Source organism: Aquila chrysaetos, chromosome 6 (assembly GCF_900496995.4).
Source record: "Aquila chrysaetos chrysaetos chromosome 6, bAquChr1.4, whole genome shotgun sequence".
NCBI classification, from domain to species: Eukaryota; Metazoa; Chordata; class Aves; order Accipitriformes; family Accipitridae; genus Aquila; species Aquila chrysaetos.
Window position 1 is genome coordinate 49,428,076 of NC_044009.1, and position 12,429 is coordinate 49,440,504.

At 41.5% G+C, this 12,429-nt stretch overlaps 1 protein-coding gene across 13 annotated transcripts in view; it reads right to left on the minus strand.

The window, feature by feature from the left end:
• Window positions 1–858: 858 nt before the first annotated feature.
• The window catches only part of GTDC1 (glycosyltransferase like domain containing 1), a 186,860-nt gene continuing 175,289 nt past the window's right edge, over window positions 859–12,429 (minus strand). For 6 of the 13 annotated variants that reach the window (XM_041124130.1, XM_041124133.1, XM_041124129.1 and 3 more), the window contains 4 exons: window positions 10,153–10,223; window positions 9,363–9,454; window positions 7,733–7,811; window positions 859–2,016 (listed from right to left, as the gene is read on the minus strand). In XM_041124130.1, the coding sequence (XP_040980064.1) occupies window positions 1,976–2,016; window positions 7,733–7,811; window positions 9,363–9,454; window positions 10,153–10,223 (283 nt within the window). In that variant the 3' untranslated portion in view covers window positions 859–1,975. Of the gene's footprint in view, window positions 2,708–7,732; window positions 7,812–9,362; window positions 9,455–10,152; window positions 10,224–11,000 lie in introns of those variants that run through there. The other 7 variants (XM_030016864.2, XM_030016853.2, XR_003923803.2 and 4 more) reach the window with 7 other exon arrangements.

Here is a 12,429-nt window from a genome sequence, read left to right on the forward strand (position 1 = left end):
TTCCTCTTTATCGGTTTGGAGAATGACTCAATGTGAAACTCGAGCCGATTCGCTTTAATTGTACCATGCCTCAGTTTCCCCATCAGTAAAGACAAAAAAATAATTTCTGATTTGCTCTCGCCGGTGCGAGGTGTGATAACATTAGCAAACACATTATGATACACCCCGGTACGAAGTGCGAGGCAGTCCTGTTACTTGGCTCTGCCAAGCACGACTACCACACCTACGCCTGCTCTCTTGAGAAGACCGCTTCTACTCAACCACGTTAAACGCCTAGAGCCAAGCCGGGCTTTGGTTGAGCAGAAATGAGGAGGAACCAACATACAAGACAGAGGACTACCGCAAAATTGCCACTCTGCAGTGCTAGGAAAATAGCCGAACGCTTACCGTTGGGTTTTTTGATTGACTGCTTAATGGAGCAATTTTAAAGAGAGGTACCGCACGCTCTCTCTCGCACTGAAAAAGGACGGTTCGGCATCTTGGTGGCGTGTGTGGAGGAGGACTTGCCGACGTCGTTCACCTGCCGTGGACGGAGCTCGGGCAAAGGAAAGGTGCTGCGGGGATGGGGAGAGGAGCTACCCTGCCTGACACGAGGGAAGGCGAAACCACAGCTGCCCGCAAAGAGAGGTCTTACCGGGCTTCACATCGTAACGCCTTACCGAGAGTCCTCTTCTTGCTTCTTCCCAGAGCAGAGTTGAAAATCTTGGAATTGTCATAACGTTTTATTATCACTTGCAAAACAGATTCTACTTCATCAGATAAAGACACAATTGCATTCATTGACTCTGACACAAGGATATGCATAGTGATAAACATACAGATAGATGTACACACTTACACATGAATGAGATATGCTAATTAAAAATTGCAGTGGGCACTTTATTAAAAATTTATTGTACAATCTACATCTTCAAAACATTTTACATCAACAAATATAGCAGCTTGACTGCTGGAATCATAAGTGATTTATCTTTAAAAGACTGTATTTGTAACTGGATGCAAAGATTCTTGATGAACTGCCGTTACATTTAAACTACTGGTTTTTATTGGAAGTATTTTGACTGTTATCTGTTTGTTCTCCATCCTTGAGAGAAATAAAACAAGTGTCTCGGCTTTCATTTTATCGGATAGATGGCACCATGTAGCATATTTCCCATGCTAGTTTGAATTACAGCTGTTTATCTTTCAGCTTTCTTTAAGATTAATTAAATGCAAATGTAACTCCACGAATCATGGGATTACCTGCCAGACCCCTTATTAATACCTTCACTTAAAAACCCCCGTGCCAGAGAGTCATTAATTTGCAGGGGAAAAAAAAAAAAAAAAAAAAAAAAAAGTGCTAAAGCAGCCCTTTGCCTCCAAACAACCCGGAGATGGCTGCCCAATTAGTCCGGCAGCGTTCGGATCCTCCTTTCAGGCCCTGTGGCCCTTTGAGGACACAATAAGGCTCCAATGATAACCTGGCAACCTAGGTAGAAACTCAGCCAAGTGTGAGCGTTTGAAGCTGCAGCTTGGCTGCCATCGTGTCGGCGAAAAGAAAGAATTCAGGCACCATGTCATCCAGTACAAAGGATAAAAACAGATTCAACCGGAAATTCAATGTGGCACCACATATGGGATACATGAGTGCGGTTACACAACAGGCCACATATTTTTTTTGAACAGTCTCCTGCATGTGATGCCGAGGACATGTGTAACCATCATAACGTCTCTAAGAATCTGTATTTAATTTGAGCTGGGGTGGTGGCAGGGATTGGAGATCTGAAGCCGCCACAGGTTTGTGGCAGATGGCTCTGTGTCAGCTATGACAAGCAGCCAGGCTCGGCTTCCTCTGCAGATTTTCTTTTCTCTCTGATCAGGTAAATATGGGCACACTCTGGAAACTTCCACAATTCTGCCTGAGGCTGCAAGTTTGTGACTTAGCCCCATCTGTCACAAATCTTCCCTCGGTTCTGCTGCGAGCAGAGACCTGAATTTACCGCCGAGCGCTGCCCAAGAAAACCCAGCCGTCTCGCCCTACGAGGAAGCAGAAGAGAAAAGCGCACGAAGCCGCGTTAGATGCTGGGACACAAAAGGGACCTCGCTCCTTCTCCCTCTCCTCTCTCGCGGGAAGGAGCGCGGCTCTGTGCCGAAATGAATCTCTGCAACCCCCGGGATTTCAGGAGGGGTGGAAGCCGGTTGGTTGGTCAGAGAACGCTTACGTGGCTTTAGTTGGAAACGGGGTGAATTCTGCATTTTTTTTTTAAAGACAGGTAAGCTGGTCGGCAGCCCCACGTTATTTGCTCCTGGATGAGCACCGTCAAACGTCCGTCTGCTTTATTGGCGGTCTCGGCCAAGGACTGAACACCCACGGGGACCGACCTGCCTCTCCCACCCTCAGACACGGCAGAACCACGAACCAGCAGGAGCGAGGGCCTAATTCTCCTGCTTGATCATCATCGGTCTGGCTTCTGGGCTTTATTTTAGAGTAACCTTGGAGAGAATAAATTCAATGCTTTTTTGGGGGAGTGATAACTCTGCAAAGGTCTGGGCACCCGTTTCTTCAAAGAATAGTGATTCAGTCAACAGTTCCTAAATACACAGAGAGCCAGAGAAGCAAAGGTTTCACATAAAGCAAGATCTGTCCATGAAGAACAGGCAGCGCAATAAGATGTCAGTAGCAGTACAGCATATTTATGAAGTAATCAACTTATTTGTTTCTTGTGTCCTAAGATCAGAACTGAAGCAATTAATATCTACTCTGCCATCATTACACTTCAGAGTTAACCTTTAGAATTTAATAAGGACTGTTCATCCATTCAGACCTGCTGTTTCAGGACAGTTGCAGTTCAAGCAGACAGTACTGATTTGGCGCACGTTTTACGCACTTTTAAAAAGATTACCTTAAAATTAAGAATTGGAGGCGATTATTCAGCACAAAACCTGAGATTTGGCAGGCAAGACAGCAGAGTAATTTACAGAGCTGATCTGTAGCGGGTCAGCTTTACTCTGTGACCCAGCTCCTTCCCTCTGTAAGTGCGTATTGGGGAAGAATCAAGGTGGAAAGCAGCTTGTAGTAACTACTTTTTGGAGCTCAACTTTTGAAGTCCAGGCACCTTTGGAAACCACCACCAAAAGACAGCACCGGTTTAGATGACTTGGGTGCACCGTGAGGCCCAAATCAGAGCTATATAATATTCCTCAGCAGAGTAACAGTATTGCCCTGAACAAGCTGGTCTGTTCTGCAGTTTCTTATAGTGGCCTTTTAAAACTCATCTCATTCCTTCCGCCTTTAAACAAAGCCCAGCAAATGTTGGATGTGAGTCTACGCAAGAGACGCTGGTGAGTACCTTGCACAGGATGGTCCAGAACACACTGACCAACCACAACAGTAGGAAAACAGTTTCAGGCCTTCTTTCTGAAGGTAATTTGAATAAACTTTACTGAAAAAAATAGATTTTCATGCTTTTTTGCGACTTTTATTTTAAAGTCCTATTTCCTTTGACCCATTTCCCCATCTACCATTTTGCAGGGGCTGTGGTTCCTCTGCCAGTTTTCACTGACTTTCGAAAACTAAACGGGAAGCTATCTAATATCGTTATAATAAAAAGTTCAAAGTCCTGGTATTTGTGCTGAAAGATGCGCACAGACCTGCTTTCTTAATGAACGCTTTCTTCCTGTTCTACAGGTGCAGCCAACTGCTACGAGCTATAGAACAACATTTTCAGAGAGCTGAAATCTCCTGGACAGACACCTCAGAGAGCCAAGAGCAAGGGAGAAGTTCAGGTGCAGGCCACATACATCTGTATATATATATGTATACTAATGTATATGTCTACATAGATGTATATTACGTCGATAAATGTAGGGCTGGATCCCAGAATGACCTAGCAGGCAACTTCAACAGCCTACCTGCTAGCTCATTTCTTCCACGGTGAGGATCCACGTTAGCTAGCAGAGCTCACTCTGCCACAGCTGCTTCCAGACCCACGTGCTGCTCGAAGACCTAAGGCTGACCCAAAACGCTTAAATTGTGTCCCGCAGTCCAGCAGATCTTCCCACCTGTGCAAACCTCCTAAGCTAGCTGGATTTCACCTGTATCAGCCACACGTATGGGAATGAAAAATGTCAAGACTTGAGTCTAACCTGGATGTGACCCTGAGCAACGAAATCTGACTTGGAAGTTAGATCCTAGTTTGCAGCTGGCCCTGCTTTGAGCAGAGGCTGACCAGGTCACCTCCAGAGGTACCTTCCTTAATTACCCGATGATTCTATGTTCTAAATAAGTAACCGAAGTTTCCTTTCACATAAGAAATCCTTATGTTACATACATTTTACATAGGATCCCATGCCTAAGCACTGAAACAGAGATGGGAGAGCATGGACACAGCACGCTGCACTCCAGAGCTCCCAGGCTGCTATAACCTTCCCGTGCAGGCTCTGAGAAGCAGCTCTAGAGCACCTCTGAAACCATTTTAAATTATGCTCACTGAAACCGAGCATCTCAAGAGGCAAACGCAAGTTTCCCACTTGTGCTTCCAACCTCCTTCTGACCTGCACCTACTGCTAACCAGGCAGAAGCACAAATTCAGTACAATGCCTTCTTTTTTCTCTGCAAACATGCTCTGCTGATGAACAGAAAGCCAGCAGGATGGATGGCAATACTTGTACTATTTGCATACCCTATAAAGCTCTAAATTAACTTTATCAGCTCAGGACAAAAGATCTGGAGAACACTGTAAGCAAACATCTGCTCAATATACATTCACCATTAAAAAGTAAACAGTAGGTTTGGCTCCATAAGGAACAGGTTGAAAATTATCAGAGTACAACACATCACATAAACCAATGGCATGGCCTGGAATACTCCGCAAAGCAATGATCACACCAGCACAAAAACAGCTCTCAAGCATCAAAATGGCTTGAATGATGAGAGATTAGAATATAAACATGGAATAACATTCACGAGGAGAGACTGAAAAGACTGGGATACTGTTTGACAGATGCTTATAAAATACTGAATGATATAGAAAAGATGGACGGGGAGCTCCTGCTTCCAGGCGAACAACTCCAGATCGAGAAGACACTCAATGCAACCGAAGGTGGGGAAACCCTGAGCCCACTGAAGGAAATGCTTTTAACACCGTCTGTAAACGTAAGGTGAACCGCTTTGCTATAGGAAGACGTGAAAGACAAGAACAGGGGTTTACGTACAGCCTGGCCATACTTAATACCAAAAGGTAATGAAAGATGATAAAATGTCCAAATCCAGGGTTAGGACCAATCTCTAACTCCAAAAGACCAAGGGAAGACCTTTACTACCCCATTTCTACCTTTGTCAGCCTTCTCCTGAACATCTGATGCTCACCACTACCAAGACCACGGTATTAAACACGTGGCGTGCTGGTCCAGAGCAGCAGTTAGCATCCTTGCGGAAAAACGAATTTCTCGTGGAGTTTTGTTGGGGAGTGGGCGAGGATAAGGGCAGAGGCATCGTCCCTGGCTCTTACATGGCCTGTACAAGAACTACGAGCGACTGCTGCTCCTTGCAACAGGGTGGCTAATGGGACACGCGGCGTGAGGCTCCCCTGAATCCTCATGCGTCCAGCGCCCCGTATCCTTAGGCTGAGAATGCCTCCTGCTGATTTCCTAGCTATGTCTAAATATTAAAGCTGGATCAGGAGCAGTTTTCCCTTCGACATGTTTTCCTGAAACACCAAAGATACTGCTTTATCTCAAATCAGAGCAAAAAGAGAAGGAAAAAAAGAAAGTTCTGTTAGAACTGCCCTATACAGCCAAACCCTGAGACTGGAAACAATTCAGATGTCTACGGTCTAACTGGGATCTTAATTTGATTTTACAGTAGTTTAATCCCTTTGAATTCAGCAGACTTCCTTCTACAGTGGCGTAAGAAAGACAAAAAATCACGCCATGTGTCTTTTCATAGGCAGGTGAGCTTCTGTAGTGTGATGGAAATGAGAAGATGAATGTCAGAAAGTGGGCCAAATTCTTTTCTCCGTTAAACAAGCATGAGTGAGAGTAGGATTTTACTGTAGGAACTGAAGCTGACAGCATGTCAACCAGCACTCATTCAGCTGGGAGGGCTGGGAGAGATTATTTAAAGTTGTCAGCTCCTTCCATGCCTGGCTTTTGGCAACTCTTCTTGTCCCTTTCCACTGTATACTCTTTATACATGCTGTTTTAAATTAAGAAACTGAAGTGAGGGAACTGAAAGGTAAACTTAAAGAAAATAATGCAGAAACAAATGCTTTGCCCTATTTTTTTATTTTTTTTTTTTAAATTTTAAAGCTACTACATAGGGAGCTTGCAAACACTGACAGGTCTTATGGTGTACTCTGACGGAAACGGATGCCCCGTTGTTGTTACTTGCTTCATTCTGGCGCTTACTCTGGCAACCACAAATACCCAGAACCAGAGAGCAACGTTTGATCCCGTAAAACTAGAACAGAACAAATAATTGATAACAAATGAGGCTTGCTTTCCACTCATCTCAATCTTCTGCTAATAACTGGTAGAAGGCAATGTCGAAATGCAAATGAGCCAGCCTTGGGTGCTGTGGGAATACACAGGGTAAGTAAAACATCATTTGGAAAGGTTTTCATAGGTGCTTACATTACGAACACTTTAAAAAGCCTGCCAGCACGAATCTGCTCCGTCGAGTTAAGCTATTGCAGTTTAACGTCCTGTCTGTGCATTTTCAGAGGGATATTCATTCCGTCCGGCTCCCTAACCGGACTGCCCCGCTGCCCTTTATCTCCCTTTTGCCCCGACTTTGTAAGCACAAGCACTGAGGCCAACTGAAGGAATAAACTGCCTGTTTAATTAGACCGCTGTCTAATTATTATGGATATCCTTGGTAATAAAACCCCAGCAATATGTAAAAGGATAACCCGAGGTAGTTCTGTTGGTGATTACTTCCTGATCTATGAAGCAGAATCCCCAACCAGTAGAGAAAAGCACTGTTTGCTTTTAAAGCATATTTACTTTCAAGATTTCACAGACACTTTACGAACTTCGGGCAGGGAGCATGTCAGGAAGGTTTCTGAAAGAAAAGTAGCTAGTCAGTACGCACTACTGTGCTGGAGTCCCTTTTCTATTCCACTATCGTATATATAACATTACACTGATCTGAAAAAAGTGAAAATACGGTGGAAGTGCTGCGTACCCTTCACGATTTCACTCTTTTCAGCTTCCTGAAAAGCAGCATCGTTCCAACTATAATGACATTAACAGCACCTGTCTAAGTCAGCGGTTTTCTAGGAGGTTTTGCGGATAGTTTCATTGCGGAAGGAAGACTTGGCATACGTGGGTGTAGGTACAAAAAGACACCTCTAACAGTATTCTCCGAGCTGATCCAAAGCCTATTAAAGGCAACAGGGATCTTTTTCTCTGGTGCTCACAGGTTCTGGATTAGGCTCTGCTTTACTCATTTTAAAACGATCCCCCGTTCAGCTCAATCGCTACCTGTTGCAGACATTGAGTCCGAACGCTCGAAGATCTGAACGGGGCCGCACCGTTAATGGTGCACGTCTACGAGGGGGTAGGATAAACACCTTCAGCTTCTACCTGCAAATCATCCCGAGGGATTTTTTTTTTTTTTTTCAAATCCTTTTTTTAAAAAAAAATCCTTCAAGCAAATCAGCATTTTGCTTATGGGGCTCGTGCACATGTTTTAAACCCATACTATTTGACAGCAGTACTTGCTCTACCGCTACTTCCATTTGTAGTGTACCTTGGCTCTGTTTAGGAGCTGGGGATCCACACGCAGGGAGAAGATCCACGCGAACCCAACTGTTAGCTGAGCCTGAAGCCTTGGGAAATGTCAAGGTAAACGTTTAAGGACCGGTTTCCCTTTGAAGGCACCATGTATAACTATACGATACTATTGACTCAAGAAGTAATGCTGAACACTGGAAGTGTTCAGTCAGCATTTTAAACTATTATGAGCTACCTTCTGAACCATTGCCAAGTTAATAGACAATGAAAGATAATGAGCTTGAAATTGGGTGTTAAATTGCATTTTTGGTTCTCTCCTTTTTTTTTTTCTTGAAGTTTAACTGTTTCCTCCAGAAACAACATCATCTTTGATGTATCATTATGTAAACGCCTATTTTTAGGTCACAAAAAAAAGTCAGGCGTGGGCGAAACCCTCGCTCCTCCTGCTACATGTGTGCGGGAAGGGGTGGAGAGGCAGACGACACACAGCGAGACCCGACGCTTTCTGGTCCCCAGAGGGAGGAAGGTGGAGAGATGAGGTTAGGTCTGCCGGCAGCATGAGCCTCCAAATTAAGGAGGAGATTACTCGACTCGCTCATTAACAGAGCGCCTGGACGGCGACAGCCAGGGAACGCTGAAAGGACCGCGTTCGTATCGCACGGGTAACACGAGGAGTATTTCCACGCGCTCCCGAGCCTTTAAGGACTTTCAGCTGAATTCAGGGGTTTTTACAACCTGAAACACCTTTGTCGTGCAGGGGTAATGTGTATCCAACCTGCCCACGGCATAGCCAGGACTGTAAAAGTCATAAAACGCTGTAAGTTTACACGTCAGGATGCAGAAAACAGCAGTTATTTTTCTAAGAGCGGCGTCGTGTAATAATAGCTCTTCACTGGAATAATGTAAAATTTAGTGCTTCATCTACAATCGCGTAATTAAGAAAAAAAAAAAGTGTGACTCCTAGCAGTAGAAATACAGCTCTTAAAAATGTGAAAGTCGGTCTAGCATTGAACACTCGCTCAAAACTTGAATGGAAGGTCTGCCACTGAAACTGTACTTTCTCTACATAAATAACTGCAAAGAACAGGACACGATAAATACCAGTAAATTATGCTTCCGATAAACTTTTTTTACAATCAACATACCTTAAAAAGCAAAGAGTTAAAATAATCATAATTATGAAAATAATTCAAGTAATTCCAAAAGGCAGAGAAATCTTACCTGATACCAGTCACCTGCATTTTTTGCGGACTGAAGATTAAATTAGGATAGGAAGGTAGGCTTATCCTCATTAGGATAATTGTGGGATCTTTCTTTTATTTTCCTTTTAAACTAATGAGTTGCATTAATCCAGGTTCATTTTTATAAGCCTCTTGGGTCCAAATGTAAAGGACAGTCATTTTAGAAAACAATAAATTAAAAAAAAGCATGTAGCATGCATTAAGTGCACGTATTTCATAAGACCTAGGTTAATACAACTGGCATCTAGTTTAATTAATCCTTGTTAGTGTAACGACTAATATCCCTCCCTAGCATGTTTCCTTTAAACATTAGTATGTTAATTAAATGTTGTTTTTTTAAGGGTTTTTTTTTCCTTTGTACTTCAATATGGCATTATATCATGTAAAACTATTCTGAACAACTACCTTATAGAGATGTTTCCTTACAATATCTGGTCTCTTGCAGAAATTCTGAAGCCTTTTAAAAAGCTGTTCAGGTGTAGAATACAGATATTCAGCTGCAGGAAAAACAGATACATTTTTAATGAAACAAAAACCTCAAAGCACACACTCGATATTAGTCACTTTACTAATTAAAAATGCATATTGCTCTGTGCCGCCTCGTGTTTTACATTATTTAAGCATGATTTTATAAGGTTACCTCAGCTCACAAGGATGTTTAATGCTAAATAAGACTGTGTAGTTGTGCTGTTTAGACATCTCCTTTGGGTGATTAAAATACATTATTCTAATGTAACACAATGCATATGTGATACATTTAGTGATGAGATTTTTCAAAGAACTGGTACTACATTAGTCTGTATCCTGTACCGCAGTTGCATACTATTAACTATTAAATTGTTTAAATAATTTGGTGTGATTTTCAGGCCTCGGGTTTTTTTTTCTGTGTATCAAAAAAAATCTGCAAACCATTGCAGCATCACTGACCTTTTAACAAAAATCTATCATTACGGGTTGTGTATGCTAACAATGAAGAATGCTATTTCAAAACTTGCTTTTGTGTTATCTTAAAAGAACAGATGGCAAATATAAACTTCGTCTAATGTATTAAAACACATAAAATTTTCCTTAACACTAACATGTTGGCTTGCCAAATAAACAATTGCTTTTGCTCAAGTTTATTCTCAAACTTAGTATTTTAGCACGAATCGCGTTATTACGTTTCAGCAAAAAGAATATGCAACGAAGCAGCTACCTGGAAATATCTCTGGGTACACCAAGGCTTTGGGACACAGCGGATAACAGCCGCAATGTACAGCTTCGACCCTGAAGATTAGAAATAATAAACACACAAAAATAGACGTTAGTGAGCCAAAAACTTATTTTGGCGCAAGAGCATTGAGGTTGACTACGTACAGCAAGAGCGAAACCTTTTTTTCTTCAGCAGCATAATCCTTCTAAATGCCAAAGTTGCTCTTTTTAAAGAAAATTTTATTGATCATATGAATTACATAGAACAGAACAGCGAGCATATGTTTTGTTCGCTGAATAAATCAAAGCGCAGCTCTGCATTTTTTTGTTTTTTAAATACTGTTTAACACATTTTATAATCAGCAGACAGACACATGTAACAACATGGTGAAGTATGGACGGCTTTTCTTAATAATGCTGCAGCGAAACAAGGGCGTACGCGCGCACGTTCGGATACGTGTGTACGTATACACAGACGCACACGATCGCCGTTACCTGGCAGAACAGATATTCTCCTTAGACTTTCAGACCCCAAAGGTTACAGTTAAATATAGCCTGGGAACAACTCGCAGCATGCTTCAGGCTGGGAGAGTTTAGCTTATCCACATGCTTCAGATAATTTCCTTTATTTTTCGGGACATAAACTGTTGTATTTTTTAATAACTACCGATGAGATTCCTTTGCCAAAGCGTGCGGTGCTTTGTACTTGTGTTTTTTCAAGGAAGAATTCACGTATCTCCTGTAACGTCAAACCCAAACATTTTACAATTGCAACGCAGTGGCGCAAAGTTTTCTCGTAGTGAATCTAGAGGAAAAGGTGCTTGCATTTTAATAGCCGAACGGGTTAAGGCATCAGGTTTTCAGTTTATTTTTTTTGCATAATGACCATTGATCTGACATAATGTCCCTCCAAAGATACAACTGTAATTTCTGTTGGCCAGAAATTACACAGTGAAATTCAAAACACTTCTTAAAATATGTTTATTTTATGAGAGTCTTTGAATTTCCTCCAACATGTTGACCATACGAGGACTTTATTTTTAACTTCGGTTTCCCTCAGTCCCCAGAAAAAAAATATCTGAAATCTCGTCAACGTTCACCTTTTCTATTTTCACTGACGATCCAAAAGGCTTTTGCTACTTCCATGTGCATATCGGGTTTGGTACTTTATTACAGGTACCCAGAAGGAACCCTCTTTCCTTTAGATCTACACAGTTTTAACCAGGAAAAAAATAAAATAAAGAATAACATATTCAGCTTTCATGCTAGAAAAGTATGCATCTCCACAAAACCCAAAGATACACATTTCTCTGCAAATGCTTTTGCTAAGCAATGATTGCTAGTTTTTTTCATAAACTTTTAAAATTTGTAATTTATGTTTTTTTTTAAATAACATATGCACTTCAGATTGCATTTTAAACATTAACAACAATTTCAAAGTGTACATCGTCTAGCACTATATTTTTTACCAAAGGGAAATGTTTCTGATGTGTGATTTAATTGATGATTTCAGTTCTTAAATATTGTGTCATATGTCAAAGCAAATAGATTTTTAAAGTTTTCTTTAATCTAGGAGAAAAAAAAAAAAGAGTGAAACTGTGGACATTTCAGTAATAGCTCAGATCACTAAGTTATGTTAAAATATTTGCTTTTTAATCATATCGTCTGCATGGGAAAAAAAAAAAAAAAGAACAGCTCCCTAAAACAAAACTGGAGGCCAAGATGCAATCTGAGTCATCATTTGAGTATGCAATTTCCCCTTATGAAAAACCTCTATCAGGATCATGAATTAGTAAAATCAGAATTTAATGCCTCTGTAGTTTGCTGGATAAAAGTTAAAATCTGGAATTTTTTCATTTGCAAACGATCTTATTTGCATCCTCGGTTTTTACCTCACCGCACCCAAGTTTCCACGCGTTTTCTGACAGGTCCTTCCCACAGGGCAGTTAAGTCTTGCTACAAACCGTACACCTTTCAGATGCCAAGACCTACAGACCAAACCGAACAGGGCAGAGCACACGCAGAGGCAGGCTTTCGTCCGCAGACGGACAGGGAAGCTTTGCGATTTCCACGCATTTCTGTCCTTTTCCAGAAAAGTATCATATCATAACAATAATACAATTATTCTTCATTTCAATCCTTAAGCACTACTAGTTAAATAATAAATAGAGTTCCGATTGATCTATTGTTAAAATGGCTAGTAAATGGCCTTTTTATTCCAATTAACAAATCATCTGCTAAATCTATGAATCTTAATATTCAGATCTATTCACTTCAATTC